Source organism: Capricornis sumatraensis, chromosome 3 (assembly GCF_032405125.1).
Source record: "Capricornis sumatraensis isolate serow.1 chromosome 3, serow.2, whole genome shotgun sequence".
NCBI classification, from domain to species: domain Eukaryota; kingdom Metazoa; phylum Chordata; class Mammalia; order Artiodactyla; family Bovidae; genus Capricornis; species Capricornis sumatraensis.
This window is the reverse complement of record NC_091071.1, coordinates 165,420,434-165,438,872: the sequence shown is the minus strand read 5'-3', so window position 1 is coordinate 165,438,872 and position 18,439 is coordinate 165,420,434. Positions and strand designations below refer to the sequence as shown.

Here is an 18,439-nt window from a genome sequence, read left to right as displayed (position 1 = left end):
GAGCCTCTGCGCTCCAAGGGATCAGCCTGAAAAATAAAGGGAGAGAGAGAAAGAAAGAACGACACGGGGTGACCAAGCTTTGGTGAGCGAGGCCTATAACTGTATTTTCAAAAGGAACTTTTATACCTTGACTTGTACATAGAGGGAAATGAAAGATGCAGTCATGCAGAGTCAACCCAAACATTACATCTGTTTTGTCTTTATCGAAATCAGGATTTTTTTTGCATACCTTTCCCATAAACAATGTTGTGTACATTATCTTCTGGCCTTGGAGGCCTGTGGACATTTTATGACCCTCTTTTGATAAAGGCTGCTCAACCAGAAAACTTATTTTCCCTTGAAATGTTTTTTCTTTATATTTTTAATCTGTGTCAGCCTCAGAAAGTATTAAACAGAGTTACATTTTCACGGAGCAAAGGTGCAGTGAGTTACAACAAAGAAAGAACCACTTAGCTCAAAGGTCTGATGTGGTTAATTCCAAGGCTACTGCTTGTTTTTCTTACATTCCAACTATGTTAACTAATGCACTCCCAGGTGCACAATGGATAAGGGATATGGGAACTTGGCAGCAAGCATTGGCTCAACAATGAAATCCTACACCAGCACTACTCTAATAGTTTTTAACTCTTCGAAAGGCTCTATATTTTTAGAATGTTTTAGGCTTCCCGTGCCTCTCACAGTTGGGAGGCTGTGAACAATCACAAGTGTAGCTGCAAGAGCCTGGATAAACCTGCCAAGCAAGCTAGAATGCCAACAGAGGGGGTTTGAATTGAAATATTCCTTTCATGCCCAAGAGACTTATCAACTAGAGCCCTAAGTTGATTTTTTCCCAGAGAAAGGTGGTTGGGGATAGCCCCCTGTTAATGTCAGAAGAGTTGGTGAAAGGCACAAAATAGTAAGACAGACAGATTCTGGCTTTGGGGTAGATGCTCGAGCAGGTCCAGGGGGTCCCTTGAGTCCTGATCTGCCTTGCTCATCAGCTCTCTTCCACATGACCTTGTCATGAGTGGGAGCTTCCGTGCTGGCTCCTGGCAACAATCTGTATCCCATAAGGAACAACTAGAATAACTAAGAGAAAAGTCAGTTGCTTTAATGGTTGGGAGAACAAAGTCTGGTCTAGAGTTAACATCTGGGTTCATACCCTAGCACCACTGCTTACAGACTTTGTGACCTTGAGCCAGTGAAAACTCAGTTTTCTCATTTATAAGATGAAGACATGAAAATTATATGTGTAAGTATTATAATACATAGAACAGTACATTGCCATAGCAAGTTTATTGAATAGTATTATTAGCAAGAAATTGTGTCTTTTCATACTGAAGTTTTTATAGGTAAAATAATGTGATGTCAGGTACTTGTTTATAAATTGAAAAACAAAACAATATAAAAACTCAATCTGAAAAATTAGAGAAAACAGCTTTACAAAAATGTTGATAAATGAAGCTCAATGACTGAGTGATTGAAGGTGAGGGTGCTTATTATATGCTGTTCTCTACTTTTGTGTATATTTGAAATTTTCCATAATAAAAGGTTTGTTTTTTTCTTAAGTGCATCTTTTAGGGAATTTCTTTTTTGACATCTAAGAATTTCCGACATTACCAGCTACTCTAAAACCTTCATAGGCCTCCAGTGTTTTCTTCTGCCTTCTAGAAACCCAGTGTGATACTAAATTCTGTGTCACTTTCCACATCTCAAAAATTTAAAGATTTTATATATCATATTGCAGGGGGGATATGGGCATATTCTTTCTCTCCTTTCTTTATATATGAATTTCTGAGCAGCCGGAAGCAAAGAGAAGGAGCAGAGCACCTCCTGTCCTTTTTGGAATGTTTAGTGCTGCTTACACCTTGGAAGAGTTTAACTCTGCAGGCTCCTTATTAGACACAGAGAAATAATAGGGGGCAGATTCAGAATTAGTTCCTATCAGTTCAATTTGAACCCTCTGCATTAGGTTAAATCATCTTTTTCAGTTTGTCAGTAATTTGTATATTACTGATACAGAATATAATAATTAAATCATCCTTCAACTCCATTATTATAATATATGTATAATCTCTTTTTAGTTTAGTGTCATGTGGGTCGTTAATAGCATTTACAAAGAAATACCTACCACTTTCTTTCTGTCATCCCTACTAACAGATAACTTTATATTGGATTATAAATTCTTAGAGTTGGAAAGTACCATTAAGATCTTCTCCTTAATCTCCTACCATGTAAATCTATGCCATATATCTTTGCCAAAAGATTATTAAGCCTTTGCTTAGCATCTAATAGTGCAGAACTTGTTACCTCATGAAGCAGGCCGTTTATTGCTTGGAAAATTCTTTTTTATTTAATGTGATATACAATGTTGTGTTAGTTTCAGGTGTATAGCAAAGTGATTTAGTTATATATGTGCATATATTCATTCTTTTTCAGATTCTTTTCAGAAAATTGTGTTAGAAACTTAGTCCTTACATTGACCAACTTGTGCTTCCTTATAATTTCCAGTGGTAGTTCCTCGTTCTGCCCTCTAGGATCACAAAAAATAACTACTCTCTTCCATTTACTTAATGTATTTAAGGACCTTTCCATATTAAGTATCTCAAAGGGTGTTTAATGATTAAAAGAACCATCTAATTTATTATTCCATCTTGATAAATTAGGTTATGTCCATTTTCATTAGTAATGCTGCAGTGAACATTCTGGTTCATAAATGTTTATGTACAACTCTTATTTCTATAGGATGAATGCCTAGAAGTGGAATTGCTGGGTAAAGTATATAAACATTTTTAAAACTTTTGTTAAATGTTACCAAATTGTCCTGCCCCAAAAACTAGTATTAATTTTTGCCACCAATTTAATAAGTAAATTTTAACATTTTGTTTTAATAATTAGTGAGGTTAAACATTTCACATGTTTTTTGGTAATTTATATTTAATCATAATTCCTTAAAATTATCTAATATCTAGTCTGTATTCCATCCAGTTTTCCCAAAAATGTCTTATAAAGTGTTCAAGCAGGATCTAATCAAGGATCATGTGTTTGGTTATCGTCTCCGTAGTCTCTCATAATCTAGGTCACTTGTTTTGTAGATTGTCCCTCCTTCTGAATTGTGTCTGATTGTTTCCTTGTGGTGGTGTTTAACTTGTTCCTCCATCCACTGTATTTCCTGTAAACTGGAAGTTGGGCCTAGAGGAGGGATTAGATTCAGATTAAGCATTTAAGATAAGCTGGAATAATTCATAGATACCATTGTGTATACATCCTGTATCAAGTAAGGAGGCACCATCTAATGACAGATTGGTCCACTAATGGAGATGCTAAGTTTGATCACTTTGTTAAATGTTCACTGCTACATCTTTCCATTTGAAGGTACATTTTCCCCTTTGTAATTAGTAAATTATCTTGGGGGTGATGCTTTGGTACCATTTGAAAATCCTTGCACAACTGTTGTTCATCTAAATGGTTTGAACATTCATTGGTGATCTCTGTCTGAATTAACTACTACACAGAGTTGTGTAGGAAATGTTTGTTTTCTAAATATATCATTTTTTCTAGAATTACTAGTTGTTAATTCTTGTATGAAGAATTTAATGTTTTTTTGGTATCACTATTATGGTTTTTTAAAAAAATCAATATCTTCTAATCAGTTATAGTCATGACCCTTTTTGTTGCTTAATTTGTTCCGGTTTTGACTAATGAGAAATCCTTTAAGTGGGCTCCTACGTCTTCTGACATGACCCTGTAAGTCTTTTTTTTTAATTGTGATTTTAAAAAAGTAACATAAGAGTAGGACGTGACTTAGTGACTGAACAACAACCAATGCTTGCTATTTTCTGTTTTCTGGTGGTAGCTTTCCTAATGATTCCTAAATCAGTATTCATTATTTGTATTACAACTAAGTAAATACTGTATACTGCAAAGCCAAGTGGTATAGTACTATGGTTTCATTTCTCTTTCTTGAATTTATTTATTTTTCTGGAGTTGTTAATTACCTCACTTTTTAAAAATTACAAATGAATTTATCTTTAGTTTTTTTACAAGTGCAACTGATATTCTTATTAGTATTCCCCCTTCTTCCCCTTAGAGAAGGAAATGGCAATCCACTCCAGTACTCTTGTCTGGAGAATTCCATGGACAGAGGAGCCTGGCGGACTACAGTGCATGGGGTCGCAAAGAGTTAGACACAACTGAGCGACTGTCGTTCACACTTACTCACTTCTTCCCCTGCAAATGCTCAGATATGCCCAATAATTATCAATTCCTTTTTAATTATTTTCTGGAGACTCTCTTCCTTGAGCCTTCTGTTCTTCTGCTCTAATCTGTACTGCTTGTTCTCTAGGCCTGCTGCAGAGCTGTCATCTTAGTATTTTCCTTTACTGCCTTTTTGGGTTAAATCCTATTTCCTAAATTCCATTTCTTTCTCTTGATCTTTGTCTTAGTGAAGCACATCTTCTGAGAATTTCTTTTTTCTTTTTTGAGAATTTCTAAGTAAGGGCATATAGGAAATAAATTTGTGGGGCTCCTTCATATCTGAAAATGTCTTTGTCCTCATATTTGATTGATGGTTTGATAGAGAATTCTAAATTGAAAAGTCATTTTTGCTTAGAAATTTGAAGGCATACATCCAGTGTTGCTGTTAAGAAATCTGGTTTTGGTTTAATTTTTAAAAAATATTCATTTATTTGTTTTTGCCTACACTAGGTCTTAGTTTTACCTTGCAGGATCTTTCGTTGTGGGCGTGGGCTTCTCTCTAGTTGTGGCCTGCAGGCTCTAGAGCTTGGGGGCTCAGTAACCCTGGGCATGTGGGATCTTAGTTCCTGAACCAGGGATCGAACCCTCATCCCCTGCATTTCCAACCACTGGACCACCAGGGAAGTCCCTCAGTTTAATTTTTTTTTTCTTTGTATGTGACCTGTTTTTTCTCTCTGAAAATTTTTAGAGTCTTTTCTATCCACTGTATCTGATAATTTATATTCATTATTGAGATATCTTGGTGCAGTTTTTTTTTTAACATTTTATTTTTTTTTAAGTATTTATTCATTTATTTGGCTGTGTCAGGTCTTAGTTGTGGCATGCAGGATCTTTGTTGTGGCTTGTGGGACCTTTGTAGTTGCAGCATGTAGGATTCTTTAGTTGGGGCATGGGAATTCTTAGCTGTAGCATGTGGGATCTGGTTCCCTGACCAGGATCGAACCCCAGGCCTCCTGAATTGGGAGCATGGAGTCTTAGTCCACTGGACCACCAGGGAAATCCCTGTAGCTATTTTTCTTCTTTCTGATTGTTTCTTCTCTGTATAATCTGTTCTCTAAGAAATTTCTAATAGTTAGATATTGAACTTCCAGGAACTGATCTTCTGTGTCTCTTATCTTTTCTTTCCTTTTTCTACGTGTCTCTTTCTCCATTAATATTTTCTGGGATATTTTCTATTCTTGTATTGACTTCTTTATTTTTACATTCACATTTGTGATTTCCAAGAATTCTTTCCTGTTTGAGCCTTTTTCCTTAGAATATTCTTATTTTATGAATTAATTTCTTATTTATCTCCAGATATTTTTTCTCTTTTGAGTTATAATGGATGAAATACAATAAACTGTACAAATTTAAATACAAGTCATTAAATTTTGACATATGTAAACACCCTGAAACTAACTGCAACCAAAATAAAACTACTATAATACCCCAAAATTTCTTTGTGCCCCTTTGTAATTCTTCCCTTTCTGTCTTTTCTTTTTCCCTCCACACCCTAGGCCATGACCGGTTTGCTGTCATTTTATGCACTTCTTTGAGCATGGCTTCTTCCTTAAAATGTAATTATTTTGAAATTCATCACATTCTTGGTAGTTTACTCCTTTTTATTGCTGAGTAGTATTCTCTGAATAGCTCTACCACAGTTTGTGCATCCATCCATTCATCTGTTGATGGGCATTTGGATTGTTTCTAGTTTTTGGCTATTTAATAAAGCTGTTATGAACTTTCATGTACAGATCTTTGTATGGATATGCTGTCAATGATATGTTTAACTTGTTCAGAACCTACCAAACTATTTTCCAGAGCAGTTGTACCACTTCATATACCCACTGTATGAATTCCAGTTGCTACCATCTTTACCAAGATTTATTCATTGCTAGTATATGGAAATTCAGTTGATTTTTGTACATTGATCTTATATTCTACAACCTTGCTAAATTGATTTATTAGTTTTGTTACCTATTTTGTAGATTCTATCAGCTTCTACATATGCAATCATGTCATTAGCAAATAAATACATTTTTACTTGTTCATTTCCAATTTGGATGCCATTTTATTTATTTTTCTTGGACTTATTATGCTGGCTAGAACCTCCAGTACAGTGCTGAATACAAGTAATACAAGTAATTTGCTGCTGCTCTTAAGAGGAAAACGTTTAGTATTTCACCATTAACTATTACGTTAGCTTTATGTTTCTTTTTGAATACCCTTTATCAACTTGAGAATGTTCCGTCATATTTAAGATCTGTTGAGAGCTCTTATTAGAAATGGGCATTGAGTTTTATTAAATACTTTCTCTGCATCTATTGAGATAATCATACAGTGTTAGAGAATTATATTCTTTGATTTTTCCATTATTAAACCAATCATGCATTCCTGGTCTTATGCATTCTGTGCTTGGTCTTAAAGTATTATCTTTCTAATAATAGCATTGGGTTGATTTGCTAAAATTTTGTCATGAATTTTGTTATGAGTCTATCTTCACAAGGGATGTGGTCTTCACTTTCCTTGTAATCTCTTTGTGTGGTCTTGGTAGCAGAGTAATGTTGGCGTAACAGAATGAATTGAGAATTCTCTGGAAGAATTTGTATAGAAAAACTGGTATCCCTTTTGGGGTGAACTTGGGTAACTTTCAAGGAATTTATTTCATTTAAGTTGTTAAATTCATTGGCTCACAGTTAATAATATTCCCTTATAAGCTTTTTATATATTATCTAGTGATATCTTCCCCATTTTTAATATTGATCATTTGTGTTTTTTGTCTTCTAATCAGTCTGGTTTAAAACTTTATAAACAGTATTATTCTCTTTTTTTCTTTTTTAAAAACTGCCTTTAATTGATTTTTTTCTTTTTTTTTGTTTTACTAATTCTGATAGGTATTTATTGCTTCCTTTTTTCTGATTACTTTGAGTTTCGTTTGCTTTTCTTTTTCTAGTTTTCTTTAGATGGTTGCTAAGATCATTGATTTCAGACCTTTCATTTCTAGTTTAGTGAAAGATGTTAGGGGCAAGAGGAGATAAACTCAAGCCAACCTGGTATGTTTATCTGGAAATAAACCTTACCTTTTTCTTTTTTTAAATCAACTTCATTGTAGTATGTTTCAATGCAATAAAATGCACCCATTTTAAGTGTACACTTTGGTGAGTTTTGACAGTTTATGTACTTGTGAGATCATCATAGCAATCACAATTGATAAAACATTCCCATCACCCTAAAAATTTCCCTTGTGCTCCATCCCAGTCAGTCTGTCCCTGCCCCAACTCCAGCTTTGGGAAAGCACTGATTTGTTTTTGGTCACTGTAGATTAGATTTGTCTTTTCTAGGATTTCATATAAATGGAATCATGCAATATGTGCTTTTATGTTTGGTTTTTTACTTGAAATAGTTTTTCTAAAGCAACAACAAATGACTCCATATTGTTGTCTATATCAATAGTTTTCTGCTTTTTCACTGCTGAATTTTTCCTTGTATAAATATACCACAGTTTAGTCGTTTGTTGATAGACATTTCTGTTTGTAGTTTTTTGTTATTATGAATAAAGCATCTATGAACATACATATATGGGATTTTTGTGTTAATGTGTTCATTTCTCTAAGGTAAATAATTAGTGGAATTAGAGTCATTTAATATCTGTCTTTTTTTTAACTCTATAAGAAACTTCCAAACTGTTTTCCAAAGTGATTATACTATTTTAATGCTTTTGTAAGGAAAAGTCTTAGGCTTTTTGTTGTGATTGTTTCGTTTTTAAATATGAGTATCTAGTTCTAATATTAAAAAGATTATATTTTCCATGGGTTTATTTCTGAATTGTCTGTTCTGTTCCATTGGTACGTGACTCTTTTCTTATGTCAATATTACTATAACTTTACAGTAAGGCTTAAAATTGTTTTGTCCTTTGGATTTCCATAATTTAAAAAAGTCAGTTTTAGCATGTCAATTTGTTAAAAAATAAAAAACCTTTTGGGTATTTCATTGGAATTATGTTGTATCTGTAGAGCAGTTTGGCGAAAGTTAATATTATAATGATTTTGAGGCTTGCAATTCATGATGAGGATCATGGATGAGGATATATCTCCATTTATTTCTGTGTTTAATTTCTTAGCAGTTTTTTCTGCGGGTCTTGTACATACTTTGTTAAATTAATTCATAAGCATTTATGCTTTTTATGATATTGTAAGCGATAAAATTTTAATTTCTAGCTGGTCATTGCTAGCATATACAGACTATATATATATATATATGTATTTATTTACTTTATTTGGCTTTTCTGGGAGAAGGGGATGACAGAGGATGAGATGGTTGTGTTGGTTTTTTATAATTGATTTTTTATGTTGAACTTAACATCCTATAACCATGCTAAATTTTTCTGGTAACTTCTGGTAACTTTTTAATAGACTCCTTAGACTATGCTAACATGACCTTATCTGCAGATAAGGACAGTTTACTCCTTCCTTTCTGATCTGTAAGCTTTTTATTTCTTGCTTGATAGCTCCTTTATCATACATTAGAACATTATTAGGACCTTTAGGACCTCTAGTACATTAGGTATGATACATAGATACAGCTTTATCATAGATGCTCTTTATCAGGTAAGGGAGTTCCCTTTTTATTAGTAGTTTGGTGCAAATTTTTATCACGAATAAGTGAACTTTGTCGAATGAATTTTATTTGAGTTACGGTGTTTCTTCTTTTTTTCTGTAATGTGGTGTATTACATTTATTGACCTTTTTTTTGTCTGTTAGACCAACTTGCATTCCTGGGATAATCTTACTAGGTCTTGATGAATTATCTTTAGTCAATATGCTATTCTTTCTAGGTTTTTTTTTTTTTTGTCTTGTTCATGAGGAATATCGGTCTTTAATTTTTCTTGTATGTATTGTCCTCTTCTGGTTCAAGTATCATGGTGATGCTGGCTTCATAAAATTAGCTGGGAATTGTTCTCTTCTCAGTTTCTCAGTTTGTTGCAGGATTGGTATTGTTTCTTCCTTTATATGTTTGGTAGAATTTACTCATAAAGCCTGGAGTTTTCTTTTTGGCAGTGTTTCTAACTACAGATGTATTAATAGTAGATACAGGGCTTTTCAGAATTTCTTTATCGTCTTGAGTCCATTTTAGTAATTTGTCTCTTGCAAGGAATTTGTCCATTTTATCTAAGTTGATTACTTTATTGGCATAAAATTATTCTTAATGTTTCCTTATCATTTCTTTACTGTAGGATCTGTAGTGATGTTCACTGTTTCATTTCTAATATTGGTAATTTGTCTTTTTTTTTTCCTTAAATCTAGTTAAAGCTTTATTAATTTTATTTTTTCCCAAAAAGTAAGTCTTTAGTTTCATATTTCTATATTATTTTTGGCTGTTTTCTTTTCTTCACTTTATTATTTCTTTTCCATTTACTTTGGGTTTAATTTGCTCTTGTTCTGTAGCTTTTATTGTGGAAACTTAGAGCACTGATTTGAGACCTTTCTAACTCCTGTAAGCATTTAAAGTCTCAGATTTCCCTCTTCAGTGCTACTTAGGTGCATCTCACAAATTTGATGTGTATTCATTTCATTCAAAGCAGTTTATAATTTCCCTTGTGATTTCTTGAGGTGTGTTGCTTTATTTCCAAATATTTAGGAATTTTCAGCTGTCTTCCTATTATTTCTAGTTTAATTCTCTTACAGTTAGAGAATATACTTGGTGTGATTTCAGTCCTTTTAAATAAACTGTGGCTTACTTTATAGGCCAGCATATGGTCTATCTTGGTGAATGTTCCATGTGTACTTGAAAATGTATATTCTGATTTTGGTAAAGTGTTCTATAAATTTCAATGAGGTTTTGGTGGTTGATAGTGGTGTTCAATTCTATATCCTTACAGATTTTTTTATTTAAAAAGAAGTGTTCGTATCTCTAACCCTAGTTGAAGATGTTTTTATTCCTCTTTTCAGTTCTGTCACTTTTGCCTCATGTATTTTGAAACTCTGCAGTTTGATGCATAATATGTTTAGGAATATTATGTCCTTGTGATAAATTGACTCCTTTATCATTATGAACTGTCTATACTCTTAGTAATATTTTTTGTTTTGGAGTCTTATTTGTGTAATATTAATATTGCCATTTGAGCTTTCTTTCGACTAGTGTTTGCATGGTATGTTTTTTTTATCCTTTTACTTTTAACCTAGCTATATCTTTGTGTTTGAAATCTATGTCTTATAGACAACCTATAGTTAGGTCTTGCTTTTTTCCCCTAGTCTCACAATCTGTCTGTTAATTCAGGTGTTATTTCAGTTATATTTAATAATTATCAGCATGGTTGGATTTAAATCTAAAATTTATCACTTGTTTTCTGTTTGTCTACCAGTTGTTTCTTCTTTCATCTTTTCCTGCTTTTTTTGAGTATTTTTAAGTATTTTCTCTTATCTCCATGCTTGACTTACTACCTATACCTCTTTATTTTCAGTGGTGGTTCTAGGATAGCAGTTTTCAAAGGTTTTGGTCTTAGGACTCATTTGGAGTTTTACAGATTATTCATACTCTTAAAAATTGAGGGTCCCAAAGTGTGTGTTTGTGTGCATTATATCTATCTTTACGCAACCATATAACTGGTAAATTATTAGAATATTTATTCATATATTTTAAGGTAACAAATTAACATAGTGTTTTTATTAGAAATAACTGTAATTTTCAAAACAGTGCCAAAATTTTGGGACTTTCCTGGTGGTCCAGTGACTAAGAAGACTCCATGCTCCCAATGCAGAGGGCCTGGGTTCAGTCCCTGGTCAGGGAACTAAGATCCCATATGCCACAACTAAGACCTGGTACACCCAAATAAATTCATTAAATAAATAAAAAGAATTTTAAGTCTGGCTTAATAGAAAACTACCAGATTCTCATATGTGGTTCTGGGTTCCGTATCACGTCATGTAGCCTCTTGAAAACTCCCCAGTACGCTGGCAAGTAACAAGTAGTAAAAGAAAATAACATCTTAGTGCTGTTACGAAAATAGTTTTGATCTTGTGAAGGCTTTGAAGAGTACTGAGAACTCCTGGGGACCATGGGACATAATTTGAGAACTGTTGCTCTATAGATTACAGTACAGATCTTTAATCACTCTACATTCAAATAGTTTACCACTTATACTGTTAAGCTTCCCTAGTGGCTCAGATGGTTAAGAATCTGCCTGCCATGCAGGAGACCTGAGTTCCATCCCTGGGTCGGGAAAATCCCCTGGAGAAGGAAATGGCAACTTACTAGAGTATTCTTGCCTGGAGAATTCCATGAACAGAGGAGCCTGGCAGCCTACAGTCAATGGGTCTCAAAGAGCTGGACAGGACTGAATGACTAACACTTTAACATATACTGTAAGGCCCTAATAATAGTACCCTTCCAAATCTCCACTTTTTTGCTATTGATTTCATATATACATATATTATAAACTCTTTAATATATTATTGCTTTTACTATAAGTAGTTATCTTTTTTTTAAAATTTCTTGGCCATGCTGCATGACATGCAGAATCTTTGTTCCCTAACCAGGGATCAAACCCACACCTTCTGCAGGGGAAGCGAGAAGTCTTAACCATTGGACCTCCAGGAAAGTCCCAAGACAGTTATCTTTTTAAAATGTTTTTTAAATGAGAAAAGGATTTTTATATTTACTCACATATTTCCAGTGCTCTAGATTTGTTTCCATCTCACATTTTCTTTTTTCCTGGTGAACTCCTTTTAGTTTCTCATGGTGCAGATCTGCTGGTGATGAAGTCTCTTTGCTTTTGTTTACTTATTTTATGTTTGTTGGGCCTTCATTTAAAAAACAGTATTTTAATTTTGAAAAATTATAAGCTCCTAGACTCATAGGAAATTTCAAGGCTCATCTCAGTTGTTTCCCTTCCTTTCAGTTCAGTTCAGTCGCTCATTTGTGTCCCGCTCTTTGCAACCCCATGGACCGAAGCACGCCAGGCTTCCCTGTCCATCACCAACTCCTGGAGCTTGCTCAAACTCAGGTCCATCAAGTCGGTGATGCCATCCAACCATGTCATCCTTTGTCGTCCCCTTCTTCTGCCTTCAATCTTTCCCAGCATCCGGGTCTTTTCCAATGAGTCAGTTCTTCGCATCAGGTGGCCAGAGTATTGGCGCTTCAGCATCAGTCCTTCCAATGAATATTCAGGACTGATTTCCTTTAAGACTAAAGGAATCTGTGATCTTCCCGAACAGATCACAATTCTGAGCAGTCTGAAAACAGTTGTTTCATACATTTTGCCTAGTCTCTAGTTGCTTGCAGTAGAGATATGCCCATTCGTTATGATTAGAAGTTTCTGCTTTGATTTTTGCTGAAACCATAAGCGGCAGTGGTTATGTAAATTCTGTTTCTGTATTTGCCAGTACTGTTGAGGACATTCATACATCATTCAGTATCCCCTATATAATACAACACTGCAGAAGTGAATTATATAATTCCTATTTCTTTCGTTTTTTGCCTTGTGTGCATGGAAAACCAGTCAAGATTTGTACTAAATCATCACAGGGGTTTGTTTTGTTTGTTTGCTGTTTTTTTGACCATACTTCACAGCATGTGGGATCTTAGTTCTGAGAGCAGGGACTGAACCTGTGTCTCCTGCATTGGGAGCATGGAGTCTTAACCACTGGACTGCAAGCGAAATCCATTATCATAGTTCTGTTGACCTGGAGGTGACATGTTTGCATTCTTGCTTTCTGGTTAATCTTTTTTTTTTCTTTTTTCTGTTTTGATTTTACCACATGACTTGTGGGATGTGGAATCTTAATTAACCTACCAGGGATTGAACCCAGGGCCCTCAGCAGTGAGAGCTCAGAGTCCTAACCATTGGACTGCCAGGGAATTCTCTACTCCTTTTTAATTAATCTCTTTGTAAAAGAGTCCGTTGGACAGCAAGAAGATCAACCAGTCAGTCCTAAAGGAAATCAATCCTGAATATTCATTAGAAGGATGCTGAAGGTGAAGCTCCAATACTTTGGCCACATGATGCGAAGAACTGATTCATTGGAAAAGATCCTGATGCTGGGAAAGAGTGAAGGCGGGAGGGGAAAGGGACGACAGAGGATGAGATGGTTGGATGGTATCACCAACTCAATGGACATGAATTTGAACAAGCTCTGGGAGTTGGTGATGGACAGGGAAGCCTGGCATATTGCAGGCCATGGGGTCACAAAGAGTTAGACACAACTGAGCAAATGAACTGAAAAGCAGTAGCCTATAACCCTGTAGCACAGTTTTTTTTCTTTCCTTTCTTTTTCATTCCCTCCCCGTACTAGGTGTTTTTTTATTACATTAAATAGAGACATTGTGATTGCCTTTAAGTAACTGAATTTAAGGATTTATAGGAAAGGATGAAGATTAGAGGCTCAACAATGTAGCTCTGTCTCATACTAAAAAGGAATCAGCCATAGAGCCAGGCCCCTTCAAAAACAGGAGCCTTTTGTTTCCTATATAATAGGTTTTCCCTGCTGAGTTACTGATTCTGATCCTTTTAATCTGTCTCCATAACTAGTGCTTCTGCTGCTCTTTACTAGCTATCTCAAGTGTCCATCCTGTCGTAGAGCCCTGCCTGTGTGTGCTGTTCTCTCTCTTATTATCATTTAAGCTCTTGTTCACATTCCAAGGGAGAGTATCTGATTGATTCACTTAATGATCTGCTGGTGCTAGGCCAGCTCTTAGATCATTAGCCAGCAGAGAGAGTCTTTGTTCTTGGTCCCATGGTATAAAGTATGGTGATATGTAAGACCTGTCAGAAGGGCCATTGGCATAGCAAGCATTCAACATTATCATTCCTCCCCTTATAACAGTTGATTTACTTTTAACCTATTAAGGATAGTTACTAGACTGGATTTTCCCCAAAATCAGTCAGCTGCATATTTATAGATTAAGGTTTCAGTGAACTGTTGATCCCATGTTTGAAATGTTGAGGTTTTTTCCTCCTAATTTCATTCTTAGATGAATTTCATTCTTAGCCACAAAACAAAGGACAGTCTTCACCACCTTTTAGCCACAACTTAAAATAAAACCGTGGTCCTGATTGTTGGTCCAGGAAAGCCCATCTGTTAAAAACTATGAAGAGAAGAGAAAAGTAAAGTGTTTCCATTCTTGTTAGCATCTCTAAATTTGTAGGAAGAAGAGATTGAAGCTATGAGCTGAAATAAGATTTTTGGATTAATAGCTCCATATGGATTTGAATCCTGGCTTTCCCATTTACTCGATGATAGTTGAGTATCAGGTTTCCCCACTGGCTCAGCAGGAAAGAATCCACCTGCAACACAGGAGCTGGAGGAGATGTAGGTTCAATCCCTGGGTTGGGAAGATCTCCTGGAGTAGGAAATGGCAACACACTCCAGTATTCTTGCCTGGAGAATCCCATGGACAGAGGAGCCTGGCAGGCTACAGTCTATAGGGTTGCAAAGAGTCAGGCACAAATGAAGCGACTTAGCATGCACACGCAGATGAGTATCTTTTCTAAGTTTCAGTTTATTTATGAACAAAATGGAGATTATGTAATTTGTCTCATGTAGGTGTTGGGATTAAATGATAGAATATATGTAAAGCCATGAAATTAAAAGATAATTGCTCCTTGGAAGAAAAGCTATGACAAACCAAGACAGTATATTAAAAAGCATAGACATTACTTTGCCAATGGAGGTCTGTATAGTCAAAGCTGTGGTTTTTCCATGTATGGATGTGAGAGTTTCACCATAAAGAAGGCTGAGTGCCGAAGAATTGATGCTTTTGAACCCTGGTATTGGAGAAGACTCTTGAGAGTCCTTTGGACTGCAAGGAGATGAAAGCAGTCAATCCTAAAGGAAATCAGTCCTGAATATTCATTGGAAGGACTGATGCTGAAGCTCCAATAATTTGGCCACCTGATTTGAAGAACTGACTCGTTAGGAAAGGCCCTGATGCTGGGAAAGATTGAAGGAAGGAGAAGAGGATGACAGAGGATAAGATGGTTGGATGATATCACCAACTCGATGGACATGAGTTTGAGCAAGCTGCGATAGATCATGAAGGACAGGGAATCTTGGCGTGCTGTAGTCCATGGGGTTGCGAAGAGTTGGACACGATTGAGTGACTGAACAACAGCAGCAATGCAAAGCAGTTAGCCGAGTGCTTGGTGATGCTTTGTCAGAAAAAAAGGTATCTTGAAATTCTTACAAACCTGATTTCCTCGCCAAAGAACGTTGAAATGTTCTTTTCGTGGGGGGTAGAAGAAGGGGGCTGCTAATGATGTGAAAGTATGATAAAGAAAAGGCAATTTGAATAGAGAACTTTGATTTTAGCTTAACAAATCAAATTGGCCAAGGATTTTCTAATCAAAAGCTACCTCTCTGTTAAAGGGAAACTCATTTCTGATTTGTATTTCCTTCTCAAGCAGTGAGATTAATATGTTTTATTTCCATATTAATGAGATTGAACATCTTTTTGTTATGTTGGGAGACCCTGATATTGGGAGAGACTGAGGGCATGAGGAGAAGGAGATGGTTGGATGGCATCATCTACTCATGGATGAGTTTGAGCAAGCTCTGGGATAGTGAAGGACAGGGAAGCCTGGTGTGCTGCAGTTCACGGGGTCACAAAGCATTGGACATGATTTAGCAACTGAACAACAACCCTGATTACTGTATTACATTCGTGAATTACCTACTCATATCCTTGATCTCTTTTGTTTGTTTCATGAGGAGACTGATCTTTATAGAATAAGGACAGTAAAGCCTTGCAAATACATTTCAGGTATACTTTTTATCTTGTCAGTTACCTTCTTTTTCCCTTGGTTGTGCTTTTTTAAACTGCATAGAAATTTTTAATGTAATGAATCTGAAATTTTTCCTGAAAAGTATCATCTCTTTATGGTTAGAGAATGAGACTGAGTATTATAAAACAAGTCATAGTTTATATATAGACTGATGCATATAATAGGCATTTTTCCATGTAAATAGGTGATTGACTATCATTGGAAGAGTCTTTGCAAACTAACAGTCCTGAGGCTGTAACGTAATAATAATAGCTACCACTTACTGCACACTGCCTGTGTGCCAGGAAGTATGCTAGATCTTTTATGTACTATATCTCTAATATTCAATTTCAAGCAAAATATTACTACTGTCCACATTTCATAGGTAAGTGAAATGATTTGCCCAGGGTCACCAAGCTAGTTAGTGGCTGGATTGGAATTTTAACTCAAGTATGCGTAACTCCAAAGTATATACTTTTTCTACAGAATTGGGCTTTTTGAGGCTTCAACTAAATTAAATTGGTTGTAAAAGTTGAGTAAATATCTTTCATCAGAACTTGAAAAGATGATCTGTAGCTTAGTTGGACAGCTCTTGGTTTCTGAGAGCAGAGTAGGAAAGGTAATGAGAAATACGTAAACCAGCTAGAGGAAAGGTCTCCACTGTCTAGGACAGTGGTTCTCAAAGTGTGATATCCAGACCAGCAACAGCACATCACTTGGGCCTTTGTTAGAAAAGCAAATTCTCCAGCAAATTCTCCTGTCACACTCCAAACCTACAGAAGCTAGGCCCAGCAACCTGCTTTATATTTGCAGCTGATTTTGATGCGTGTTAAAATTTGAGAGCCACTGGTCTAGGGGAATTATTTTATTCTCTCTAACCATAAATTTTGCTTTTGTGAGCTTCAGCCTAAGTCTCAGCCCTTAAGTGCAAAATAAGTATTATCAAAGTGACAAAAGCATAGAACCTAACAGGAGCCAGTTTTGAGTCCAGTTTAATAATCATTTAAGGCAGGTTCACCTCCCTAAGCCACAGTTTCCCATCTCTAAAATGATGTTAATAAAATCTATCTCCATTCAAGGTATTTTTTCAGAATTAGTAAGATAATATATAAAGTGCCTGGGACATTGCCTGGATCCTAGGTGTTTGAGAAATTGCCTCCAGTGATTTTTCTTGTTAAGCAGAAAGCCCCCACCCACCTGCTATTCTCAACTTCTCTTGTTTCTTGAATGTTTCACTGTCTGTGTCTCTGGGCCTTTATATTAGCTATTTCTATTGGCTACTCCTACCTCCCACCCCTTTACCTCATTAACCTCTATACATCCTTTAGATCCCTGCTTATAATTTACTTCCCCTGGACGGGACTTTTTCAAACCCCCATTCTCCACTCTTTGTGTTCATATAGCATCATGTATTCCTCCTGACACTACACTTGCCACAGCTTTGGAATTGCCTGTCTCCTGTATAAACATCATTGAGTAGGTCCAGTGTCTCGTCTGTACCATATTCTAGGGCCCAGTAAAGATTCTCACACATGATAGGAGCTAATAAATGTCAAATGAATGAATGGTGGCTGTCATTATTGGTGCTGCTTCATCTTCATATCATCCAAGAGCAAGGTTCCTTTCTGGCTTGTTTTTGTGCTTGTGATAATCATAAATAGTTTTAGAACCAGTGCCTATTTTTTCTTTTCCTGAAAGCACATATTTTGACCTAGGCTGACATGGTAGTTCACTGAGCTGCTTCCTAACCACTCATCTCTCTGTGTCACAGGTACCTTGGGGGAGCTGTGTGCCTTGATGGATCAAGTTCATCACATGCACAACCAGAAATGGCAGCATCCTTCAGACCTCACCAGGCGGTAAGTGGGTATTTAGAAGAAGCAAGAAAAGGGTAGAATTTTGCTGCAGGAGAATTGTGGTAGGGCTTTGGGGCTATAATTGTTTAACTACAGAGGTAGAAAAGAAGTGATGGAGAATAATGGAATAAGAATTGGACTACAATTCAGGAAACAGGTTTTGATCCTAGCTTTGCACTTTAGCTACATGATTATGATCAAATTACTTCATTTCTCTGGTCCTCTCAACAGTAAAATAAGATATTGGACTAATTGACCTGAAAGGGCCTTTCTAGTCTTGAAATCTTCTGCTTTCTTGATGCATTGTTGTTTTACAATTCTGTTCAGTTACTTGATCCAATTACTCAGAAACCTTGGAGTCACCTGTAAGTCCTTACTCCATAGTCAGTGCATCAGCAGATCCTATAAGCTCTTATGTATAATATTATCCAGAACTTGACCATTTCTCAGTCATTTTCACTTGGATTGTTGCAAGTCCCATAAATGATCTTCCTACTTCTGCCCTTGCCTGTGTACTGTTCTCAACTGGAGCAGCCTAAGAGATTGTCAGCCATAAGCATAAGTCAGATTCTCTTTGCTCAGAATTTTCCAGTGGCTTCCCATCTCCATG

The 18,439-nt window shown here is 35.9% G+C and overlaps 1 protein-coding gene across 2 annotated transcripts in view; it reads left to right on the top strand.

Annotated features, from left to right (window-relative positions):
* Positions 1-18,439, top strand: part of S100PBP (S100P binding protein) — a 30,767-nt gene that overhangs the window by 8,475 nt on the left and 3,853 nt on the right. For both annotated transcript variants that reach the window (XM_068968202.1, XM_068968201.1), the window contains exon 6: positions 17,745-17,832. In XM_068968202.1, coding sequence (XP_068824303.1) covers positions 17,745-17,832 — 88 coding nt within the window. The remainder of the gene's footprint in view (positions 1-17,744; positions 17,833-18,439) is intronic.